General features: G+C 41.0%; 1 protein-coding gene across 4 annotated transcripts in view; it reads right to left on the minus strand.

Annotated features, from left to right (window-relative positions):
- mecom (MDS1 and EVI1 complex locus) overlaps nt 1-27,034 on the minus strand; it is an 815,679-nt gene that overhangs the window by 466,818 nt on the left and 321,827 nt on the right. For all 4 annotated transcript variants that reach the window (XM_068042483.1, XM_068042482.1, XM_068042481.1 and 1 more), the window contains exon 2: nt 16,981-17,318. In XM_068042483.1, coding sequence (XP_067898584.1) covers nt 16,981-17,318 — 338 coding nt within the window. The remainder of the gene's footprint in view (nt 1-16,980; nt 17,319-27,034) is intronic.

Here is a 27,034-nt window from a genome sequence, read left to right on the forward strand (position 1 = left end):
ATGTCCTCTCATTTACAAAGTACATGTTCACTATTTTATATTTTTGGAAAGGTGAGTAAAAGAACCATCAAGTATTCAGATTTCCTGTGCTGAAGCCTTACTAGTTGAGATCACCACTGTAAATGTAACTGTGTACTGAAGAGATGAGTTACATAGATTGAGTTTCCGAGGGATTAAAGAGATGGACAGTATAGGCTGATTTAGTAAAAGATTTTACTTGGGAAATCAACATGGGACCCACAGCACAATAAAGCTGCCGGGATAGACTTTCACCAAATCAGTGTAGTGTCACATTGCTGAAAGCTGGTCACAGTTCAGCGACTCTGAATCTGAGACAATGCTGGGAGTCGTGTCTGCATTTACTCCCAACAGGCAGGCTCTGAAATATATCTCTGAGTATGGGATAGCATTTCCTGCAAGGCAGTCAAAAAAGAGACAACAGCAAGATAAACAAAATATAGACAGGATCCACAAAGCCTTTTTTATATTCAGTTGGAAAATGCTTTAATCAGTTTGAAATACCAGAAAGTTTCGATTGTAAGTGGTTAGATGATCCAGAATATTGGTGCTACCAATGTGCTGTGCCAAGGAATGATGGAATCATTGATTAGCTCCCGTCATTTTCCATATAGCGTGGGATCCATTTCAAACATGTGTCTGGGGTGGGTAGAGGGGGAGATAAGGTGCTACTGCTTAAAAGTCAGGGTGAGTCAACTCACAATGTTCTTGTGCATCTCCATGTGATCAGTTACGCAGGGATTCAGCAAGACCTGGGAATGGATTGCCTTTTCAAACTCTTAGTAAAGGAAAAATATGTGGAATGAAATATGTCAGGGGGGGTGGGGGTTGGTCAGAGAGAAGGAAAGGATCATTTTTCAAAGGATTCATATATATATTAAAACTATTGAGGCTCCTGGATGCATTAACTCTTACTTCGAACTACTAGGGGGAAAGAAAAAAAAATCAAAACTGCGATGTAGTGAGTCTGGCTTTTGTTGTTTAATCCGCAGGCCCTCATTCATGCTCACTGTTAATCTCTTAAGACATTATAGAAGGACCCAACAAAGAAACATGAATACCTCCACTAGTGCCTTGAATGGGATACGTTTGGGGGAAATCTGGTACAGGCTAAACCTTTTCATTGCAAAGTGACCGCTGAAACCAATTGTACGGGCCCACAGCTGCTGCTGAGCACACAAGCCAGCCGACTAACAGCATGTGCCATATCTGTCTGGCTTTCACTGTACCATAGAGACTGAAGGGATTCATCTCATTTGCAGCCACGGACCCTGTTAAAGAGACACTTACCTTCATTTGATGATCAGTATAAATCAACACTAAATTCTGTTTGAAATGAGGAATGTTTATTTTTAGTCGGTTAGGGTAAAAAACTCTTCTTGATTTTTAATTTATTTTAGCTCTGGGAATGAATAGCCTCAGACATTTTTCCTCACATTCTACAGGTAATTGTCTACGCTTCACTCAGTACTGTGGATTATAGCAAGAACAGGTGCTTGTCCCACTACTTTAGGATGCGATGCACTGCTGCTCAATTGTGCTGCCTCACCCTTCCGTTAATCCTCTCTTTACTTCTATCCAGGTTTTCTAACTATGACCCTGCAATCTTGCCCAGTTAGGTGGGAGGGAGAAGGCTGTCCACATCCAACTTTAATGTACCAACAACACCATCCCTTCATCAATGATGCCAGGAGACGTAACTGATTAATTCAGAACACTCCTTCAAGGCTAGGCTTTGAAATTGGGATAACTGGACAGAACTCTAATTTTCTAGTGCTATACTTAGGTTGCTCCCTCAAGGCTGATATTTGAATACAAGAATCCCTAACTCAGAGTCCAGTGCTTTGCTATTCTATCTACCTGACTGCCTCTTCAGGACTGGGATTGAATATGGGAGTGTGTAATTGAGAGCACAACACATTAAAAGTGTAGCTATCAAGCTGGTAATAGTCTGAGATGAGGTAACTGTTGATATGAAAATGGGCAGCCAACATGACAGTCATTTTATAAGATTTGCATCCACTTTTAAAATGGTTGTTTTTCTCTCCCTGACTTTTACCTCTTTGTGTCTTTTCAGATTAGAGTCTAACCTGTAGGCTGCAGAATGAATCAGTGCACACTCTGTGAAATGTAATTTCCTTGTAAAATAATAATAAAACAAGTTTAAATGACTTTCAAAAATGTTTGATAAAAGTCTATGTTTAAACTATGTTCGAACATACTTACTCCTGAATCAATTACACAACTACTCTCCCCAAGCAATCCAGTTTCATTTTAAAATTGCTTTACAGAGTCCTATTAGTGCCCAGAAGGCATGATAACTCACTGACAAGGTCTGTACTGCATACTTAAGATCCAGCTGCATTTGGTTCAGAGTTCTAAGAAGTTCGTTTAGCATTTTAACAGGACATCCTATTGGTCAGTTGGATCAAAAATACAACTTTATGCTGTCAAACATTGCTTACACTGAATGATCTTGTCCAATTCTTGTTGAACAGTGGGTTTGTGCTAATTCTTGTCAGTGCAAACCCATTCTGTCAGAATTTTCTGAGTTTCAGAAAAAATGGTCAATTCAAATGAACTCTGGTATTCATTGGATCTTCTTCTGTCACTCCCATGCTCTTGGTTTAATGTACTGCTGTAGATTCTCCAAACTATTCACCTTGAGAAATGCTTTGCCTTTGCTTTTATCTATGACATTCCTTTCCAGCAATTTACATTTGTCCCTCTTATTGCTTGCTTAATCATCAAGACACACCTTTGTCTCCTTCACTATGCCATGGCTGCAGCTTTGACCTTTGACTCTCCAAACTGGTCTTGGCCTTCCTGAAGTTTTTTTTCGCTGGTTAATAGACTGCTGGCTCCCTTTTCACTAGGAATAGAGGCGGTGGAGAGACATTTAATTGAAAAGGCTGACACAGCTGTTCGCTGAAAGACAAAAATCTGAATCAAAAGGCAGTGGAGTTTAGGTAGGAGGGTATTTGTGTTTGACAAGCTTTTCTTTTAGTCTGTGAGCATTTGTACCCCCTTCCTTCGGCACAGATAAAGGTAGCTCTAATCCCATCGTCTTCCCAGGATACCAAGAAATAATTATTATTTTGCAGCGTCTTCTGACCGATGATTCACAAATTTCACCATCATTTATCAACTATTTTTCTTTCTCCTGGGATTGGTTGATAGGCTGATAGTGTTTTCAGATTACAGAGTCCTTTTACAATGGTGCAATGGCTTAATTTGCACAAATCAGTGCCAGCGGACCTGGGGCCATCTATTAACACAAGGTTGTTTGTTTTGTTTCCAAATTTCTTGGTGGAGGTGTGCTAGTTAATGTTTCTTTTTCATCAAATTCTTATCAATTTATCCCAGGCCATTTTCTTATTTTCCAGAAATTGTAACTGGGCCAGGCAGCGATTCAGTCGAATTTGTCACCAAGTGCATTCACAGACAGCCATCAAGGACATGGCTGCACAAACCACCTGCGTCCTGCCTTGTGGCTCGATGGTTTCCATTGCCTTTTCCCGTCTCCAAATAATTTTGCTCACAATTTCACTGCATTGGCATAATTTTCTGGTCTCAGCACCTAGTTTGACAGTAGCTACAAACCGCTGTCATGGAAAGATTACAGACTGGGGTCTAGAGTCAGTAAACAAGAAACAAGCCACCAAAGAAAGAATCATTAAAGAAGCACTAAAAGAGAAAGAGCAAAGCACTTGGTTAAAAGTTATATGTACTTTCTTTGTTTACTTTTAAATATAACCTGACAGGAATTGGTTTTCAAAATTCACTACCTACACCAACATAGATTCCGTGCTATAAATAACATCCTGTGCATCTGATATCCATCATCTTTTTAACTCTAATTTTCATAGTGGCGGATAGCCTGTCATGTAATTATCACTATTGAATAGCACCTAGAACATATTTTGCCAGGTGATAATTTTATGGAGATAATAGGCTCAGAATTAGGTGACCCAGTCAGATGGGAACAACTAGCATTTTAGTTGACTAAATATTCATGCCTTTACTGCCAGAAAACCCTCATACTAATTTGTATAATGGGTGATGGAATTGCTGTCAGACTAGATATTCAAGAAAGTGATTTATATATACATGAAAGTATAATGGTGTGCAGAACCCCATTCATGTCATTACTGCTACTGTGAGGTTTATGAATTTTGCTGGATACCATGACTACAAATTAAAACAAAGAAACAAAAGTTAGCAGCTTTATCGGTGGAAGAGAGCAGTGAAACAGACAGTTATGGACTACTGTATGCCAGTTGTGAACTAGCATTAAACCAGGTACAAACAAACTATCAGCTTTAGGATGAAATTACTGATCCCATGATCGCACCAGAGAGGCAGAGGAAAGCTAATAGAATGCTATCGTTTATTGCAAAGGGAATTGAATACAAAAGTAGAGAGGTTATGCTACAGTTATACAGGGCATTGGTGAGACCACATCTTGAGTACTGTGTACAGTATTGGTCTCCTTGTTTAAGGAAGGATGTAAATGGGTTGGAAGCAGTTCAGAGAAGGTTTACTAGACTAATACCTGGAATGGGCGGGCTGTCTTACGAGGAAAGATTGGACAGGCTAGGCTTGTATCGGCTGGAGTTTAGAAGAGTACGAGGTGACTTGATTGAAACATATAAGATCCTGAGGGGACTTGACAGGGTGGATGTAGAAAGAATGTTTCCCCTTGTGGGAGAATCTCGAACTAGGGGTCACTGTTTAAAAATAAGGGGTCGCCCATTTAAGACAGAGATGAGGAGAAATTTTTTCTCTTAGAGGGTCATGAGTCTTTGGAACTCTCTTCCTCAAAAGGCGGTGGAAGCAGAGTCTTTGAATATTTTTAAAGCAGAGGTTGATAGATTATTGATAAGCAAGCGGGTGAAAGGTTATTGTGGGTAGGTGGGAATGTGGAGTTCACATTACAATCAGATCAGCCATGATCTTATTGAATGGTGGAGCAGGCACAAGGGGCTGAGTGGCCTACTCCTGCTCCTAATTCATATGTTCATATGTATGTTCGTAGGCATGCTGTAAAGGGACACAGGTCAGAGGTAGGGTTACAATACGATAGCCACGATTCTCCGACCCATGCTCCCCTTGACTGTGGCTCGCTGTTGAGGTGTTGGGATCATTGAGTTCACCCTGATTTTTTCACTTGTGCCCAGGGCACAGTTGTTTTACACAAGTAGATAAAAGTCCTGAACTGTGTACTGTGTTTTGGAGGAAGAGACGTGTTCTGGCATATCAACTGCTACTATGTGAGACATGGTCATCAAAATGAAAGAAGATAGGATGCTGTCAGTCCACAAAGATTTTGTAAACAGCATGATCTGTCGGCTTGGCTCAGTGCAGTGTGTCAACTTGGCTCACTGGTAGCCCTTTCGCTACCAGGTCAGAAGTTTGAGGGTTCAAGCTCCATGGCAGGACTTGAGCAAATAATGTAGGCTACCATCTCACTGCACTACTTAGGGAATGTTGCATAGTCACAGCTGCCATCTTTGTCAAGTATATCCTTTCTAGATGAGGAGACCAAACCTGTACACAATACTCCAAGTGCGGTCTCACCAATGCTCTATACAATTGCAGAAAGGCTTCTTTACTCCTGTACTCAAAATCCCTTGTGATGAAGGCCAACATACCATTTGCCTTTCTTATTGCTTGCTGCACCTGCATGCTGGCTTTTAGTGACTCATGAACAAGAACACCCAGGGCCCTTTGGGCATCAACACTTCCCAACCACTCACCATTTAAGAAATAATCTGTCTTTCTGCTTTTTCTACCACATACATGTCCTAATTTTGCTTCTGCATGCCAAAGATTGTAAGGTTAAAAAAAACAAGTATTGCCGAAGTACCTCACAGTATGCCTACTGACTTTGGAGCAGATCTTGACTCATCTTCTAACATGGGTGGTAGTAAGTCTGCAGCCCATTTTACATCCCTCCCAGTTTTTAGTTGCGTTGAAGTCCTACGCACAGATCACTCCTATTCTTGCTAACCTACATTTACTGCCGATCCACTGAGACTCGTGGAGAGAATAAGTAATTTACAGCAAAAAGAGAAAAGTACCAGCAATTAATTTTCAACAAAAAAATTCCGTGGGTTGCAGATCTTTTGCCTGAAGTCTTTACCCCTTCAGAAACATGTATTTAATGGGGAAAATATCAATATAGCTGCTGCATGTACTTGATTAGGGGTGGCGCAGTGGTTAGCACCGCAGCCTCACAGCTCCAGGGACCCGGGTTCAATTCTGGGTACTGCCTGTGCGGAGTTTGCAAGTTCTCCCTGTGTCTGCGTGGGTTTCCTCCGGGTGCTCCGGTTTCCTCCCACATGCCAAAGACTTGCAGGTTGATAGGTTAATTGGCCATTATAAATTGCCCCTAGTATAGGTAGGTGGTAGGGAAATATATAGGTGGGGATGTGGTAGGAATATGGGATTAGTGTAGGATTAGTATAAATGGGTGGTTGATGGTCGGCACAGACTCGATGGGCCAAAGGGCCTGTTTCAGTGCTGTATCTCTAAACTAAACTAAAAGAAAGAGCTTGTATTTATATAGCACCTTTCACATCTTCATGATGTTCCAAAGCATTTTATAACCCATACATTATGTTTGAAGGGCAGCCACTGTTGTTTTGCAGGCAAATGCAGCACACTTCACAATTTAAAATTCCCATCCTCCATGTTTAATTCATTTCATAGTCTCATCCTTTCCTATTTCTGTAACTTCTTCCAGCTCAACAGCAGCCACCATCACCTTCCACCTCCCCCAACCCCTTTGAACTTTCCATTCCTCTAACTTTGGTCTTTTGTGCATCCCCTCCCATTGCCCAGCCATGCCTCCAGCCACCTTGGGCCCATTCTCTGGAATTCCCTCTATATGCCCCTCTACTTCTCCCCACTCTTTAACACCCTCTTTAGTTTCTCCTTCTTTGGCTCAGTATTCATTTTTTTTCCTCTTAAACCTCTGGATTGCCTTGCGACAATTTTTCTATGTTAATAGTGCTGTATCAATGTAGGTTGTTGTGATAGTTGTGTTAATGATGATGGTGAGGAAGATGATAAGAACAGTGCCCGGAGGTCAGTAGTTCCATGATGAAAATCTCACAGGAGTAAAAATGTAGTTGGCGTTAGGGTGAAGAGGGGAAGGAAAGTTGCAAAGATTTAGGCATTATTCAAAATTGGCAATGCTGTTCTAAAAGGTGACATGTTACAAAAACACATAATGAAATGTGTGGTATATCAATAAATGATCCAGTCAACACCTTCTGACTTTTGATCACATTAACAAAAATTTCAAACAGAGTCGCCAACCATTTCCAACATTCTGCCCATGGCTGGAGTCCCTGTTGTGAGATGTAACCAGTTAGTGCTGCAATTATACAAATGCACGTCAATATATTTATTTTTTCCCCTTTAGATGGGGGGAGGAGGCCTTGCTTAGAAAGTACATATTGTACCTTCTGAAATATGTTGACAATTCTGAATGATCCCTTATTATTGTGTATTATTCAAATAAATCCTGCCAGAATAAATGCTTCAACAGCTGAAATTCAGATTATTTATATTGGCAATCAGAGTAATAACTCACCATTTCTGTATTATTAAAGTAGAGAAATTTATCAAGACATTATTGAAAAGTTGTTAACGCTGGTATCCCTTGTGGCCTGCCAACAAAATATCAGTGTGTACCCCCAACACAGTGACCATCGATCACCCAGTTTTCCAGATGGCCCATCATCTTTATCACTCCCAGGTTGGTGACATCACCTGTTCTCCCATCTGAAATTGATGATGAAAGCAAACAGATCTATCTTGCTTACATTTACCAAATCAATTTAATTTTACAGGCCCCAGTGTTGGTGGCATATTGACAGTTTGTGTTAATGGCATCTACTGTGTTTAGTGCCTGGAAGAGTCCTCTTTGAATAATGTGGCATTTCATAATACATTTTTTACAACATATTTACTTAACGGAAAGAGTTATGGCTCCCTGTCAGAGCAGCAATTAAACATATTGAGGACTTTTGGAGTTCTTATCTTTCTTCCTCCTCCTTTAGACCAAAATATATTTATCTCTCCTCTTCCTCCCACGGGACCAGTGTCTCATAACTGCTCTAAGTGCATTGAAGTAAAGTTACCATAAATTAAAACATCCATAAAAAAATTTTAAAAAGTCATTTTCATTCCTGGGTTAGTGAGTTATAAGCAAAGTAATAAGATGACAGCTGGCTACTAAACACATTGAGATATTTGGAAAAGCAATGGCAGAGTAAAAATGCTGGCATGGATATATTGATACTTTTGTATTTAAAGTCCAGTCCAGCTGTATCAAAGTAGGAATTATCTTTGGTGAATAATTCTTTTATTAAAACCCGAATGGACATTTTATGTTGTGCTCATATGATAAAGTCAGAGGATGTGCTGTTTCACAATGACAGGATTGTTGTACTATGAAGCTTTTATTTTAATCAGCAGTATGTTTTAAAGTGCTTTTGTTACCTCCCTCAACCTGTCCCAGATTGAAGGAACCTTCCAGTTGGTTACTGTAAAGTTGCTATACAATCGGTATGCATTCGGCTTAATGGCAATTTAGTCTTAATTTGAACCCATGCTGGTGAGCTGAGCACTTTCAGACTCAACAACCAACAACACTTACAAACCTCACCACCCTCTCTGTCTCTCTCTCTCTGTCTCTCTCTCTCTCTGACATCTAGAATGCACACTCCAGCATTTGTTGCCCATCCCTAATTTCCTTGAGTGACTTGTAAAGCCATTTCAGAGGGCAGTTAAGAGTCAACCACATTGCTGTGGGTCTGGAGTCACATGTAGGCCAGACCAGGTAAGGACAGCAGATTTCCTTCCCTAAAGGACATTAGTGAACCAGATGGGTTTTTACAACCATGGATGATAGTTTCATGGCACCATTACTGAGACTAGCTTTCACCCCAATTTGCATGTTTAAGCAGCCATACACCTGCTCATTGGGCTGCTCGACTATTTGCACATGGCATAAAGTAGGTTTTGGATGTCAAAAGGGTGGCCATGGTGTCCTCCCAATCTTAAACTGTTGACCACCTGTTTTTCAAGTGCTCTCCCTTTGTATCTGTCTTTCAGTGCCAATCTTTGTGTTTCTCTGCCTCTCTCTCTCTCCCTCACTCTGTTTCTGTACAACAATCATTTTACAATGGTTTGTCATACAGCACAGAAACAGGCCCTTCGGCCCATCGTGTCTGTGCCAGCCATCAAGCACCTAACTATTTTAATCCCATTGTCTGTCAAAACACTCCCCAGCAAAGTCCCAAAAGTCATGCATGAACTTGTTTTGAAGTCTTTAGGCATAACTAACATAGCAGGCTAGAAATTCAACTCGGGCGGCAGCGCAGAGCAGGTGGTGTCACATTGGTCACCTGTTATAAATCCTGCCCAATTTGCATTTATTTTGACTTCAGTAGAACTGAGTATCGGGTACTGTGTATGACATGCAGCCAATACGATAACCGGCCAGTTTGCACAGTCAGCCCAGATGAATTTTCTACCCCAGCATTGTTGTCCATCTGGAATCACACTTGGATACTGCACAGATAGCCTGCAGAGACTCACACTGACGTATGCTGGACTTTAACAAACAAAATTACTGGCTGCAATGTTTAGACCATGCAATAACTCCACATGATTAACGTCAAATAGCCAATAATGTTCATTCAGATGTTATTACACCCACTTTGGTACTTCTGTAACCAGTAGGTCAGTAGTTATAAATGGCCCCTACACTCCCACAGTCAGTATCTACCCTCTAATTAATATTGTGATAAAAAAATTATTTAAATATTTTTTGACAGCAACGAACCATAGAGATTGCCAGCTCAGAAAGCTTCAAATATTTATCTACTTTTACCGTAAACAGTTTATCCCCCATCTACACCCACATTCCGTGCTCCAACAATCCTCTGTGTAAAACAAAATTAACAAAATTCTCCTAACTTCCCCTCTCACTCTTTTAGCAGCAATTTTAAATTGATGACTGCTCATTACTGACTCCCCAACTAATGGAACTAGACTTTCCCTATTCACTGGATCATAATTTGAAAAACTTCTAATAAATGTCCTCTTATCCCTCTCTGCTCCAGTGGAAATATTTCCAATATCTCATCTTTTCTCAGGATGGTGATTTTGAGGGCCTGGTAGGAACAGGATGTTAGTGCCCAGAAAATTGTGGCACAATACATATTGCCCCAGTCCTGCTCCAGATTTGTGGAACCTTGCTGTGTGCATATTGCTACTACGTTTCCCTACATTACAACAGTAACAACACTTTAAAGGTATTTAATCGTGAAGCTGAGATTGTGAAAGGTGCTATATAAATGCAAATTCTTTCCTTTATTTACTTGAACCCCTCAGTTGCTTTTTTCATTCACACTCTTCGGACTGGAGTTTGTTCCACTCCCGATGTCAGGCTCTGTGACGGGGGTGGGGGGGGGGGCGCGCTGGAAGATCCGAACAACAGCAGCCCACCACGGAACCCGACGCTGGAATTGCCAGGCCTGATCTTCCCGGCAGCAGGGGAAGCTCCGTGGTGGACCCTGATCTTCAGCACAACAGGCAGCACTCACGCGCCTTCACCAGGGAAAGCTGAAGCTACAAAATGGGGAAGGGGGAACTGTGCATTTGTAGTGTAGTAAGGTGGGGGAAAGGGGTGAACTCTGCACTTTGTTCAGTTGTGGGGGAAAGGGGTTAACTCTACATTGTAGTATAGTTGTGGGTATGGGGAAAATATGTATTTTTAGTGCAGTGGAGGTGGGGGGATGGGGGCTTTTTTATGCAGGGCTGGCAGCCGAGGCCGCCCCTGCCACGTAATTGGTGGGGGGGCGGGGGCTGGTGGCCATCCTGCATCTGATAATGAGCCACTGGGCTCAAGATCGTGGCGGTGTGGCAGCGTGTGGCCCATGCATGCCAGCCGCCATTTTTTATGCCCGCCGCCGGGAGCAGCAGCAGGACTACAAAATCCAGCCCTGCAGCACCAGTTCTGGTAATGTCACTGGGCTACTAATCCAGAGGCCCATGCTTATGTCCTGGGGACACAGGCTCAAATCTCACCACGGCAGCAGGTGGAATTTAAATTCGATTAATTATAAATTAAATTCATTATTAAAAATCTGGAATTGAATGCTAGTTTCAGTAATGGTGCCATGAAACTATCACTGATTGTCATAACACCCCATCTGGTTCACTAATGTCCTTCAGGGAAGGAAATCTGCTGTCCTCACCTGGTCTGGCCTACATGTGACTCCAGACCCACAGCAATGTGGTTAACTCTAAACTGCCCTCTGAAATAGCCTAGCAAGCCACTCAGGGAAATTAGGGATGGCCAGTGGCACCCACATCCCATGAAAGAATTTAACAAAATAGACAAGCATATGAGGAAAAAAGGAATGGAGAGTTATGCTGATAGTGTTTAGATAAGGAAGGATGGGAGGAGGCTTGAGTGGAGCATAAATGTAGGCATGGAGTGGTTGGGCTGAATGGCCTGATTCTGTGCTGTATGTAAAGTGATGGAGTGTGCATTCTGGATGACAGAGAGAGAGAGAGGGAGAGACAGCGAGAGATAGAGAAGGTAGTGAAGTTTGTAAGTGGTTACTATGATAGTTGGTTGTTGAGTCTGAAAGTGCTCAGCTCACCAGCATGGTTTCAAATTAAGACTAAATTGCCATTAAGTGTACACTCCCATTCCTTGTAATTCCTCCCAAAATGTACTACCTCTTATCTATGTTAAATTGTATCTTTCACTTGTTTTCCCATTCTGCTAATCTGTTTACATCATCTTGAAGTCTTTTCCAGTCCTCCTCACTGTTTGTCAAATCTCCTATCTTCATATTTTCAGCAAATTGCAAGTCTATGTTCCCTATACCCGAGTGAATATCAAGTATATATACGAAGGGCTAAAGAGGACCCAACACTGTCCCTTAAGGTATACCACTTCCTAAGCTTCTCCAATCCAAGCAGCACCCACTTACCCTTACTCTTTGTTTCCTTGCATCAAACAGCTTTTTACCCTTGTTGCCACATTTCCTCTTATATCATATGCCTGCAGTTTTCGAAAAAGCCTCATGAGAGACACCTCATCAAATGTTTTCTGAAAACCTATATCAACTATATCTACGTTAACCCTTTATCAATCCAATACATAATTTTTTTCAAAAAATTAATTGAATTGGTCAAAAAAATCCATGCTGCCAGTCTTTGATTAATACAGGCATTTTTCAATGCTTACTAATTTAATATTATCTGTGAGGTCTGATCACTGATCATCGGAGATGATCTTTCAAAGTGAATTTGTTGCATTGTAGTGAAAATCCTGCAGCAGTATTGCAACATTCCTACCCTATCATATGGAGGCGCCCCATAGAAAAGATCATCCCACACCCCTTTGCTTTTGACACTACATGGTCAGAACTTCAGTGCAGTGTCAAACCAGGTATCAGAAATAGTCATGGGGCCCTTACCCAAAGCTAACTTAAATTTGTTGCAAGTTCAGATGCTGTTGAAACATTTAAAACTTCATGTCCAGGTGCAAAGCTCTACACCTATGTCTAAGTACTTTTACACAGAGCTCTCCGCTGACTAGGCTGGAAGCAGACATTACAAACAAGGTACTTTGCGCCTGTATTATATACAAGTTGTGTCTTTGGCGATCTGGGTCCTGCTGGTCGGCGCCTTCAATATTAACAACAACAACAAGAGCTGATGGCTAAAATCTAGTGTGGAGTCCCATTAGGCAGTTGATATTTCCCTTGAGTTAGCACCTTCTGGCAACTCCTGCAACCAAAAAGGCTCCAGAGTGATAGGCTTTTTCCTCTGGACACCAGCCTAAAGATTGCGAGGGGGTGCAGAGGCTAGGCAAATCTGCAGCTCCTAAAACCACGCCTACGCTATGCAGCAAAGAAATGTTATCTTTCAGCTTGGAAGTTGTGCCTAGCTGGAGCTTATGCCAGTAGGTGTGGGACTGGTACCTCAACTATAAATGCATCCACAATACTTCATACATATTTGTGATTTATTGTTTTTATGAATTGCTTAAGTGTCAACTCCCTTTTGATGTTGCTTAAAAGAATTCTCTTAAGGGGTTGCGTTGAAGACTTTTGTCAGTGCTCCTCTGTCACCATTTGCCACCTTTCCCCAGACATCTTGGAGGTTGAGAATTTATTATATGGACAATTATGAGCATAAATGTTCAACAGCTCTGTGGGGCTGTATGCTGGCACCAAGCCCCTGTTCACTTATTACCCTAATAGCGAAAGAGTTAGAATGCACAGCGATGGCAAAGGATGGGATCGATCAATACAGAGATTTGGGGTTGAGCTAAGATTGGAAATGCTTATGGATGCTAAAGACATTATAGAGACCAGCGACCTACCACAAGATTGCCCAATGTGTCTTGTCAGCATTTGCCGGGATCTGAGTTTCTTTTAAAATGATTTCAGTAGATAAACAAGTCACTAAGGTTATTAGAAGGCGTTTTTTTCCCCTCTCTTGTTGATTAAGATATGGTCGATTCCTTTTCTTCACAATCACTGCTCGACTGGGCCACACTGCACATCTGGACTGGGACCTCAGCACGTTCATAGTAAACCCCTGGTGACAAACTGCAAAAAGGTTTGACCTTTGCTCCTTTCGTGTGACCCCCCTCCCCCCACCTTGTTCGATTTGTACTTCAACTAACCAATACCTGATTAGATAATGCTTTGTGCTTGCCTTAAAAATGAGATAAAAGCTTAAATTTATGACTCAAGTCCACAGTAGGGCAAGTGCACTCTAATCACATTCAACTGATTCCCTGTCGGGTCATATTTCCCATTTTCATTTTTAAACTTCAGTCTCTCTTTAGCGCATTTTATTTACTGCTTGTCATTCCTGCTGCTCATCTCAAGCAACTTTCTTTAGAGTTTTGATTTCTGGTCCATTCAAGTAATTAGATAACTTCAATTGTGCAACGGATGTAGTCACAAAGCAACTTTAGCATTCCAGCCTGCCTTCTGGTTGGGTCCACTGCAGTCTCACATGGATTCAGACAATTGATATTTGGATATACCAAAGTCATGTAAGAATAAAATAATAAGATTGTGCACCTTGTGACTGAAATTCCCCACCCCCAGGCCCATGTAATCAATTTTGTATATTTTCATTGTCTTTTCCTGATGAGAAATGATGAGTTTCCCTGAATGGGATTGATATAAAAAAAAATTTAATTTTTTTAGAACAGATGTCGGAAGTATTTTTAAAAAATTTATCTAGATCATTTGACTTCAGATTGGACTGGAGTGTTGGTTTACAGTGGGACCTTCAATTGTGATTGCTTTTACTCTTTCAAATTACAGAGCTAAATTCACAGAGAAATTAAATGATACACAATCCCACTGTGATTTCTACAGTCATTTCAACCCAATCGTAATTATTTAAAGAGGTATCAGCAATAGCAAAGATTATTGATGTGCCTTTTTTGTCAATACCTTTGTCAATACACCATGCAATGGCCTGCATCACATCATCATCATGTAATTAGAGAACATCACATTGTGAAAATGGTACCATTCTGCTTTAACATTTTTATGGCCTTGCAATGTAAAAATAACCATATTACATCTAGGCTGTTTCGCTCTTTGAAATAGTTGCAATGATCCTTTAAAGTTTGAATGTTTTAATCACAATGTACTTGCCAAACATTTTATTACTGGGTTTGAAACAAATGACACGATGGTGCATATCATAGTGAGATCTATTACGTCACTAGTGTGTGAGATTGTTGTGACAAAATGACACATGCCTCTCCTCCCTCGAAGGCAAGTGGCACAAAGTGCTACTTTAAGCCCATGCATTCCTTCTTACAGTTATGAAGATTTGTTTGTCTGCAGCATCCCTCCCTCTGTGATCAGCTCACAAGAACTGTTAATAAAGTCTCCTCAAGCACGCCTGAATCTTTGGCAGCTGGTCACTACTTGAAGCAGTATAATAGTACTCTGGTACGTACTTAGCAGTCAGTCAGAATGCATATTTAAAATACAAACCTTTTTTTTCCTGAATTTAATTTAACATGAGTATTTTGCAAAATGCTATGAAGTTTCATTTTTAATCTTTACAAGATTACATAACATTATCCTCACAGAAATGTAGTGTAGAAATTGCGATAGTTTGAAATGAGAGGAATGTGATGCAGAACACATTACAGTTCTGGTAGATTATTCTCTGGCATATATGACCAGACTGTAATCATTCCCCAGTCTGGGAGTTTCATACATGAAATATTCACTTGTATTTGTAGATGTTGGTGTGCAGGTGCCATTTGGCTGGCAAAACTGTGCAAAGGTTCAGGTAGATTTGTGGATAGTTGGAGATAACATTTACTCGATAACATATAGCCTTGAGAAGGATATTCAGGTGATTTATAAATCTCCAATTAAATTACAATTACATTACAATATCTAATTTTTATAGTATATATTTACTACAGGCTTCAAATTAATAATGATTTTTTAAAAATAAAACTAAAAGAAGCTCTTTTAATGGCATCATCACTGAATAATATTGTTGCAAGATTGACAGGAAAGCATAAAAACAAAATTAATTTGTAGCATAATAGGAGAAATGTAAGGATATTAGGAGCCTGGGGAAATAGTGCCTCTTGTATTTATGACGTGACAGTGACATTATAAATATAGTGGGATGTCCCTGAACAGGTGAAAAAGTGAATCTGTGGATAGACTGCCTATTATAGAACCTGCTAGCAAATGACAATCAGATGGTTTTTATAACAAGTGGTCAGTTTTATGCCTTAGTGATAAGTTGAAAATCTACCTCAGTGGAAAGACTTCTGATCACTATTTTGAATGAAATTCCAAATTTGTTCTTTTTAAAATGAATTTCTAATTTTACTAGAAATAATAAAGATAAGAAATGTTTTTGCTATTTTGACAATGTTGGTAACACATAACGACCAGGGAAGATTTCTCCCCATGCCACCCCACCCACCACACCCCCACCCACTGCCTCTCCCCCCCCCCCCACCCACTTGGCTAGTATATGTTGCATTTCTATTGGGCTATATTTCACATTTGATAAAAAGAAGCAAAGATGTAAATAAATATAAGTGCTCCAAGTGTAGGTTGCTGGTTATGCTGGGGGCATTACTGTGACATAACCAATTATTTAACCAGTCACAGTAAGTTAACTGTGAACAGTCACAGTGCCGTAATACCGAGTGTTCAGTTGGTTGATGTACTACTGTATAATTGTTATCATGAAACAATTGTCATACGCTGACAATTCTACACCAATCCCTTGCCAACATTTAGGTTTCTGACAAGATAATACTCCTTTTTGGTAAAAACATTGAATACAAACAAGATAAATGTAATATGAAAGACATATGATGAAATGAATTGTGTTGCAGTAGATCGAGAAGCTAAGAGGCACCACCTCACCACTACCATGAACAGGATTTTGTGAGAGCAGAGCTTTTAGAGTGGGTTTGTTCCAAGATCTATACCTACTGGGAAGCTCTCACTATAGGTAGTAAAAACCCTTGAGACCAGTGTTCCATTGATTTCAACAGAAGTGAAATTGGGCAGATGTTATCAGGGGCAGCTGACTCATAATGCTATTTCTCCACCTGGGCGGTGAATTGAAAATCTACCCCACTATATCAAAAGCAGGACAACACGGTTTATCATCAAAGCATCAACTGTAAGTCTTGCTTTGTCTGCAATGGGACATGACTAGTCATTCGGTACACGAAGAGATTAAACACATTCAAAGACTAAAGACTTCTTGATTTTGTTTCAAATCCTCATGAAAAGCAGTTCATCACAGTCCAAACCAGAAGCTTTTTCAAGTAACACAACATTCCCACCAAAGTACAGACATTTGAAACATAAGGAAATGAAAATATGCGCTTACTTCCCAGCCATGAGAAGGGTCTTTCAAGCTTGGCAGCTCTTCTCCAACATAAGGACCAAGTCTTTCACCAACTTCAAGCTTTCTTTTAGTCCATATTCCTAATCCAGCACCTAGAATGCTTGATTCACGGAATTCAAATTCTGGTGGAATGTGAATATCATCAGGAATATATATTGGAGCTTTGTAGGGGGAGCCTTCCTTTGGTGTGAAATCTTCATTAGATGTGGCAGGTGAGGAAAGATCATGTGCACTGAGAGATAGAGGCCCTGTCTCATCATCAGCATTGGGCTCCTCTTCCGGTGCAATCGCAGAGTACCCATCATACAGGCTGTCATCACCTAATTAGAAAGATAAATTGGAAATGAGAGAGTTGAAAACTGCAAACTAGAGATTATGGTAAAAATTATGATTGATATTTCATAGAATACGAAATTATTGCAGTCAATTTAGGTACCAGTGGTGATCTCGAGCAACATTAGAGAATTGAGGTCACTCTGAATATCAAGTGAAACCTGGGACTGAAGTGAAAAATTGGGGTCATTCAGGATAGCAGAGGAAACCTGGGATAAGGGGAGAGAATTGAAATTACTCTGGGTGTCAACAGCAATCGACAATGAAACATGAATGAGTCACTCTGGGAATCTAAATTGAGGGAAGTGGAGAAAGAAACTTGATGTGAAATTGACCAAGATTGCCAGAACCAGCAGAAAAAGGGGAGAAAAAGTCTGACCCGCCATTTTACAGATTAATTACTGAATAATCATACATAAAATATTAATGAACTCCACACTATAACATTCTAAGCTTTAATGTATATATATTATAAAAGCATGCATTATTTATCAGCAAAATAAGTGAGTCCCATCGTGGTAATGCCAAAATTATGTTGATACCATCTTCCAATATCTGACTGAGTAAAAAGCTCAAATACTTTCGCCTTAATTTAACCATTTTATAAAGTATAACAGGCTGACTAATCTAGGAGAGACCTTATTAAAGCATACAAAATCACAACTTGAATAAATGTGTCAGAGGCACTAATTCTCTTGCTGTTTTTCTATGTCCCTTCACAACAAAATCTAGTCAGCTCCCAAAGAATATTTTTGCAGAAGATTACTCACATCTGCAGTTTCAAACAGTACTGCATTAAAATCACTTACTGCATATGATCCTGCTGTTTCATATTATTAAACATCATTGAGACCCTGTTAAGATTCTATACAAATTAGAAGACACAATGCAAGCATTGTAATTTTTCCTGTTAAAATGAACCTTTTTGAATCTGATACAATGTCATATGATCTTTTTGCATGAGGTGGTGAATACCTTGTTTTGGTAACGGGGCAGTTTCTCTGCCAGTTGAACTGCTAAAAATGCCACACAGTCAGCCCACTTACATATTCCACCCAATTTCAGCTCTGAGCACAGGAGACATAAATCTTTTCTACCAGACACCCCGTTGGTCTGGTTCATGACAGTGAAGATATAGAAATCAGTGCAAGTCATCATCGCTGTCATGGTGTCATCAATGACCCCGGTGACCCACAAGTGCTATCAGCTGCTGCTCCCAATGTATAATTTATAGGTTTAAATTCACAGTTCTATTCCCAGGGTGAAAGTCATCCATACCCCTTCGTCCCTTCATGTGACAATGCAGCTAAGTTTCATTTATCCCAACATCCCTCTGAAACTCTACTTTAAAACAGCTGAATGCTGAGGAGGGAAAGATTTTCACTGTGTGATGGTTGTAGCACAATTAGAAACTCATTTATAAGGCATGGTTTTATGATTTTATTACAACTAATGTACAAAGACCACCCGTCATATCTGGTTTCAAGACCATTCTAATGACAATACTTAAAGCTCCAATTAACTGCAATACTTTTTGTGTCAATTGTATCAGACTAATATCTTCCTTATTTATAAGTTATTCCCCCTATTCTTTGCTTCAGTTTAGGGTCCCCAATCACCAGTCAGATTGTTGATATGACCAATGCAACACAGAACAACATTTTCACCACTGGCTGCCATTCTGCAATGTGAGACTGTTCCTTTCAGTTTTTCTTCAACACTTTCCTCCATCCCTGAAGTCACAGATTCCATTTCTGTAGAATGCTTAATCCAGCACTTTGGTGAAGAAACAGTGAGACTCTATCAATATGAAGAGATACAGATGGCCTGTCCTCTTCTACTGAACCCAGTTACCAACCAACCAGCCAGCTCTGTTATGCCAGCCTTGATCACGAGCTACAAGCAAATCTGCAACACACACATTAAACTACTTGGACACCAGACTTGCATGCCAGACTATGACAGGAGAGTGTAACTGCCCGTTGAGGGTAATTTAGTCCCACCAATGTCAAGAAACTTTTAGCACAAATAAGTTTCCAAAATATTACCTCTCCTTTTACTTTACTGTTTTTAGCAAGATCACTTGCAACAAAAAAGAAATAAAGATTTATTTTAGAAGCTCTAGAACTGGTAACCATAAGGAGACATTGACTCATGAAAAACTGTTTGGCAAGCTCCTGTTGTTTTGAGAGAGAAAAGCCAAATGCATGTTGTCACACACAAGTGATGCGATGTACTTTCACGCAACTTAAGTTGTCGGATCATGTGATTATAAACAAGATAACCAAAATGTCTTAAACACGTTTTCATGAGTGCACACCAGTTACACTGATGTAGCAGTGCAGAAATAGTGGAAATACTAGGACCTGGTGACTGCTTTTCAACTTTGAGTGATGGGGGCTGATTTTTCAAGTTGACACTTCCAGCGGGAAACCTCTCCTACTAGGAACATGTATCAGAAATTCAGGGTGTGCAATGTGCGTGATTGTCTGATCATTTAAATTAATGATTGGGATATTGTGTGTAGCTCACCCCCAGTTTCCTCATGTGCAGTCTTGTCTTGTGGCTTCCACCTTAAAAGCTCCATGGTTTAAACTATCAAGGTGTTGTATAGTTAGTATCTTTGAATGCACAGTCCAGTAACTTTAGTTCCTGAATTTTTTTTTTTTGGTTTTCACACATGGTGTCGGGCGCAACAGTACAGATAAATTGGTCTTTTTCGGGTTGACAAGCTATAACTAGTGGAGTGCCACAGGGATCAGTGCTGGGGCCTCAATTACTTACAATCTATGTCAATGACTTGGATGAAGGGACCGAATGTATGGTAGCTAAATTTGCCGATGAAACCAAGCTAGGAAGGAAAGTAAGTTGTCAAGAGGAGGTAAAGCGTCTACAAGGCATATAGATAGGTTAAGTGAGTGGGCAAAAATTTGGCAGATGGAGTATAATGTGGACAAATGTGAACTTGTCCACTTTGACAGGAAGAATAGAAAACATGTATACTATTTAAATGGAGAGAGATTGCAGAACTTGGTGGTACAGAGGAATCTGGGTGTCCTGGTACATGAATCACAAAAGGTTAGTATGCAGGTACAGCAAGTGATTAGAAAGGCAAATGAAATGTTGTTGTTTATTGCAAGGGGAATGGAATATAAAAGTAGGGAAGTTTTACTGGAGCTGTACAGGGCCTTGGTGAGACCACATCTGGAGTACTGTGCACAGTTTTGGTCTCCGAATTTGAAAAATGATAAATTGCCTTAGGAGCAATTCAGAGAAGGTTCGCGTGACTCATTCCAGGGATGAAGGGCTTATCTTATGAAGAAAGGTTAAACAGGTTGGGCCCATACCCATTGGAGCTTAGAAGAATGAGAGGTGATCTTATTGAAATATATAAGATCCTGAGGGGACTTGATAGAGTGGATGTTTCCTCTTGTGGAGGAGACTAGAACTAGGGAACACAGTTTAATATCACGATGTCTCCCTTTTAAGATGGAGATGAGGAGAATTTTTTCTCTCAGATGGTCATTCGTCTGTGGAATTCTCTTCCTCAGAAAGCAGTGGAGGCTGGGTCATTGAATTTATTCAAGGCTGAGTGAGATCAAATTTTGATAGACAAGGGAGTCAAGGGGTATGCGGGGTCAGATGGGAAAGGGTAGTTAAGACCACAACCAGATCAGCCATGATCTTATCTAATGGTGGAGTAGGTTTGAAAGGCCAAATGGCCAAACTGCTCCTAAGTCCGACTCCTAGTCCTATCCCTCCTCTCCTGAATATGATGACTCATGCTAGAGCATGATTACACAAGTGTTGGGTGTGACAGCAAATTTGTGCCAAGTACAAGTACGAATTTCTAGCGACATTGGACTCACAGATTTACAGTTAAAGTTCTTTAAATCCCGCAAATTTCTACAGGTTTTCTGATACAGTTGTATCTCTCAATCTCATTCAGGTAGCTATTCTTCACATGTGAGACGTAATAGTGAGTTTCACTAGGTTATTTCAGCATGATGAGCATCACAGACAAGCTTGATCCTGTCCTCACCTGATGTCCACACAAACATTCTCCAGCAGGCGTTTCTGACTACAACTACCCTGCGGATATTAAGAACAAAGAACAAAGAACAAAGAAAATACAGCACAGGAACAGGCCCTTCGGCCCTCCAAGCCTGCGCCGATCCAGATCCTCTATCTAAACATGTCGCCTATTTTCTAAGGGTCTGTATCTCTTTGCTTCCTGCCCATTCATGTATCTGTCTAGATACATCTTAAAAGACGCTATCGTGCCCACGTCTACCACCTCCGCTGGCAACGCGTTCCAGGCACCCACCACCCTCTGCGTAAAGAACTTTCCACGCATATCCCCCCTAAACTTTTCCCCTCTCACTTTGAACTCATGACCCCTAGTAATTGAATCCCCCACTCTGGGAAAAAGCTTCTTGCTATCCGCCCTGTCGATACCTCTCATGATTTTGTACACCTCAATCAGGTCCCCCCTCAACCTCCGTCTTTCTAATGAAAATAATCCTAATCTGCTCAACCTCTCTTCATAGCTAGCGCCCTCCACACCAGGCAACATCCTGGTGAACCTCCTCTGCACCCTCTCCAAAGCATCTACATCCTTTTGGTAATGTGGCGACCAGAACTGCACGCAGTATTCCAAATGTGGCCGAACCAAAGTCCTATACAACTGTAACATGACCTGCCAACCCTTGTACTCAATACCCCGTCCGATGAAGGAAAGCATGCCATATGCCTTCTTGACCAGTCTATTGGCCTGCGTTGCCACCTTCAGGGAACAATGGACCTGAACACCCAAATCTCTCTGTACATCAATTTTCCCCAGGACTTTTCCATTTACTGTATAGTTCAATCTTGAATTGGATCTTCCAAAATGCATCACCTCGCATTTGCCCTAATTGAACTCCATCTGCCATTTCTCTGCCCAACTCTCCAATCTATCTATATTCTGCTGTATTCTCTGACAGTCCCCTTCACTATCTGCTACTCCACCAATCTTAGTGTCGTCTGCAAACTTGCTAATCAGACCACCTATACTTTCCTCCAAATCATTTATGTATATCACAAACAACAGTGGTCCCAGCACAGATCCCTGTGGAACACCACTGGTCACACGTCTCCATTTTGAGAAACTCCCTTCCACTGCTACTCTCTGTCTCCTGTTGCCCAGCCAGTTCTTTATCCATCTAGCTAGTACATCCTGGACCCCATGCAACTTCACTTTCTCCATCAGCCTACCATGAGGAACCTTATCAAACGCCTTACTGAAGTCCATGTATATCTCATCTACAGCCCTTCCCTCATCAATCAACTTTGTCACTTCCTCAAAGAATTCTATTAAGTTGGTAAGACATGACCTTCCCTGCACAAAACCATGTTGCCTATCACTGATAAGCCCATTTTCTTCCAAATGGGAATAGATCCTATCCCTCAGTATCTTCTCCAGCAGCTTCCCTACCACTGACGTCAGGCTCACTGGTCTATAATTACCTGGATTTTCCCTGCTACCCTTCTTAAACAAGGGGACAACATTAGCAATTCTCCAGTCCTCCGGGACCTCACCCGTGTTTAAGGATGCTGCAAAGATATCTGTTCAGGCCCCAGCTATTTCCTCTCTCGCTTCCCTCAGTAACCTGGGATAGATCCCATCCGGACCTGGGGACTTGTCCACCTTAATGCCTTTTAGAATACCCAACACTTCCTCCCTCCTTATACCGACTTGACCTTGAGTAATCAATATTCTCACCTCCTTAGCAGGATACTGAGACCAATGAATGGACCGCTGCAGCCACCCCAGCTAAGACCAAGCAACGTAGCAGACAGCAGGAAATATACCTGGAAATGTAAGGGTGTGTGTTGATCAGTACCAGTTTACCCACACTAAGCCATTGGGGGGAGCTCAGCCTGAATATTTCATGAACTGACATAATATAATTTAGATTTGTGCTGCTGTGAATAGCTCGAATCATGTGTCATTCTGCTGACTGTGTCCTAACTTGCACCAAGTCTCGCTGACTCAACATCCCTGTGCTTGCTGATCTACATTGGCTCCCTGTCAAACAACACCTCGATTTTAACATTTTCATCTTTGTTTTCAAATCCCTCCATGGCCCCGTCCCTCCCTATCTCTGTACTCTCTTTCAGCCCCACAACTCTCCAAGATCTCTGGACTCCACCAATTCTAGTCTCTTGAGCATTCCCAATTTTAGTCACTCCACATTGATGGCCGTGTCTTGGTTGCTGAGGCCCTAAGCTCTGGGATTGTCTCCCTAAACCTCTCTGCATCTCTTTCCTCCTTTAAGACACTCCTGAAAACCTATCTCTTTAATAAAGCTTTTGGTCATCTGGCCTAATATCTCCTTAAATGGCTTGGAATCAGATATTGTACCATAATGCTCCTGTCAAGCACCTTGGGATACTTTATTATGTTAAAGGCTCTACACAAATGCAAGTTGTTATTGATGTAATGTTGTATAAAGTCTAAATTTATTCCGAAGCATTCTGATGTTACAAGGCATCCATCTGCTTTCTGCTAAAAAATTTCCATTGAATGATATAACATTTAATAATTAAATTGATATATATATATCTATATATATATAGTATTGTGTCTGTATGTTGACAGGGGACGGGCGGTGCTGGCAGAGTACCATTACATATTTCATAATCAGCATCAGCCACATGCCAACACATGTGATTTATGGATTATCCCAGGCACTGAATATAAAGTGACATTATGCCTTTCCAATACAATATAGAAAAGGATGTATCAGCGTTAAGTGTTTCTAAGTGCCCTAAGCTTTACATATCAGCCATTGTGGGTGTATTAAAAGCTTGCTCCGTCAATTGGAGCCTTAGTTGCATTCAATGAAGGGTTTCTGTGATTCATTTTGAATAGTATAAACACTGACAAGTGTTGGCCAACAGAGATACTTCACCTTTAATTCCAACTAACAATGAGAAAACAGATGATGGAGCTTTTTCAACTAACTTAAAAAAGCAACTAGAGATCAGGGGCATTTCTGCTTAAGGATATCTCAGATGATGAGCAATGTGGCAAGACTAATGTACCCCTAACCCCGCATGACATGTCACAACAGGTCGCTTTAATACACAGCTTTGCTGGTGAAATTTAAAACTGCTCAGTGGGAGCTTCCTCTAGATGGCAAGAGGTGTGCTGATAGAAAATGCACCATTAGCACGCGAGAATGAGCAGAACCTGCCAGTCGAGAAGTAATTAGTCCAGAGGAGGATGGGTGCTGGTTGTGGACCCCGGCAACTCATCCTCAGCAGGTAGCGTCTGGCTACATCCGCTATAGTCTCCAACACCACAGGAGGCCAAAGGCTTCCAACTGACCAGAATGATGCTATCAAGCTGCCATACTCAGGACTGCAGATCACAGAACACAAATCATTAATCCTTCCTGACACTGGCATCTTGGATAAGCCCTTGGAGAGGTTTTTGACTTTGAGTTCGGGCTAATTTCCACAGAATAACTATACCAATGCTTCATCAGAAACAAAGGGGTTTCTTTAATGCAATTTGTTACATTCAAAGCTTTTTGCTGTGCCAATTGTATTTTGCAGAGTCACTAGAAAAAGAGCCAACATCGTTTGAGAGTGTTGGAAATAAGGAAATATTTGGAATAGTGCAACAGATAGAACAGTTAGGTTTCAGAACAATCAGGTCACTCAAAATGGTAGGCAAGTGCAGCGAGCTACAAAGGGAAATAGAAATGAACAAAAATTCTAATGGGAGAGGAAGAAATGAGAATGAATAAAATGGGAGGTAAATAGGAAAAGGAAAAAGGTGAATGAGAGAATGGGTAAATGACAGTGATAGAAAAATAAGGAAAGGAAAATATTTGATTGTTATGAAATCTATTGCAAACCATATTATTCGTTGAATGCTTGAAACACATGACTGTAGGAAGATTGAAAGATCCATTTTATGATGAACTTTCTGAAGTGTTCTTTCTTTTGTCTTCTTTCAGACACACACTGGGCCAGATCTTGTTCTCCTCCTGACGTCGGGTTTCGTGACGGGAGTGGGGGTGGGCTGGAGAATCGGCAGTGGCTGTCACCCGCCAGGATTGCCGGTTCCAATCTTCCCAGGGGTGGTAAAGCTCCCTGGTGGCACCTCTGCCTCTCTGCGATGAGACCCTACTTTAAATATGGCCAGTACCTCTTTGCATCCATTTGAATGCAATTCACCGCAATCTTATCCAATCTTGAGCTCGACCTGCGGCACTCACCGCCTTCACTTACCCGTCCATGAGAAGCTGGCACCACCAAGGCGGGGAGGGGGTCAACTCTGCATTGTGTGTCTGGATAAGTGGGGGAATGGGGCAAATCTGCATTGTGTGTCTGGATAAGGGGGGAAGGGGGCAAATCTGCATTGTGTGTCTGGATAAGGGGGGAAGGGGGCAACTTTGCACTTGGATATACTGTTTGCAGTGCTGACAAATTTTTTTAAATGGCACCAGCACTTGCTCCTGCATCAGGTGACGCCGTTCACAGCATTGCCAATGCTGTCCCGCCAGGTGATTTGGGGGTGGGGGGTGGTCACCGTCATTATGGTAAGTGGCTGCCTGCTGCGTAATTGTGGTGGCGTGGCTGCATGGGTCACGTGTGGGACGTCTGCCATGTTCTGTGCCCGTTGCCGCTCCCGGTGGCAGGAACACAAATCCAGCCCAGTGTTACATACATGTGAAGTTATATAAGTTGTCTAGTTCCTGCAGTATATCAGCAACAGCAGTCACTGAGTGCAAGGGTTTAGGACTGTGGGAAATGCCCCTCATATCCAATTAGATCATACTGACAAATGGCATCTGACATTCTATATTTTCTACCTCTTTAGTATGCTTAATTGTGGACTGCTCTCAGAAGTTTCTGCGCACTGTCGAAACTCTTAACCCCACATATCAACAGTGATTTGTATAAAAATCTTGTCTAAACTTAATCCTTTTAATAACAGGAAATCTGACATTGCCCACACAAGATTATTTTAGTTTCATTCCAAGTTCAAATATTAAATAAATCTCATCTTTGAGATAAATGGTTGGGCATCTTAAACCCGGTTCTCCAGTTTACATCACTATGAAGGTAAGAAGTAGATCTATTTGTGTGCTCTGGGATTGTTCGAATATTCTCAATGTCATGTATCTATTGAGTATTATATTATAATTCCATTATTCAGTTCATATCCAGCAGCACCCATACTCCATTAAATATTTATTGACTGAATAATCACTGCCTAATAGCTCATGCTGTCCTATTGCCAGTTACTTCTCTGGAGAATGTGCTTATGTTTAACTCTCCAGGGATCAGGTCAAAGTAAGGGTAGCTTGCAGTTTAGTGGCACAAAGAATTCTAAAATAAGGGCCTTATTAGCAATATTATGCTCTCTATGTACTCCAAGTTTCAATCTAATACTAATCCTCATTTTCACAAAATGTCTTCTTGCCCAAACTTAATTATTTCAAAAATGCATGAGATCAGAGCCTTGAACTTACTGTTTCCAATATTAGTGCACTAACACCTGGGTGCATGTCCACTGCAGATTCAGCAGTACTAAATATCCACAGATTAAATTAGATGATAACACCCTAACAGAGTCTGAAGTGAATCTTAGCAACCCTTCCTTTTCCAGAGACTCTCAGTCTGCTCCATTCCAGTGTTAAAT

Source organism: Heterodontus francisci, chromosome 11, assembly GCF_036365525.1.
Source record: "Heterodontus francisci isolate sHetFra1 chromosome 11, sHetFra1.hap1, whole genome shotgun sequence".
Classification (NCBI taxonomy): Eukaryota; Metazoa; Chordata; class Chondrichthyes; order Heterodontiformes; family Heterodontidae; genus Heterodontus; species Heterodontus francisci.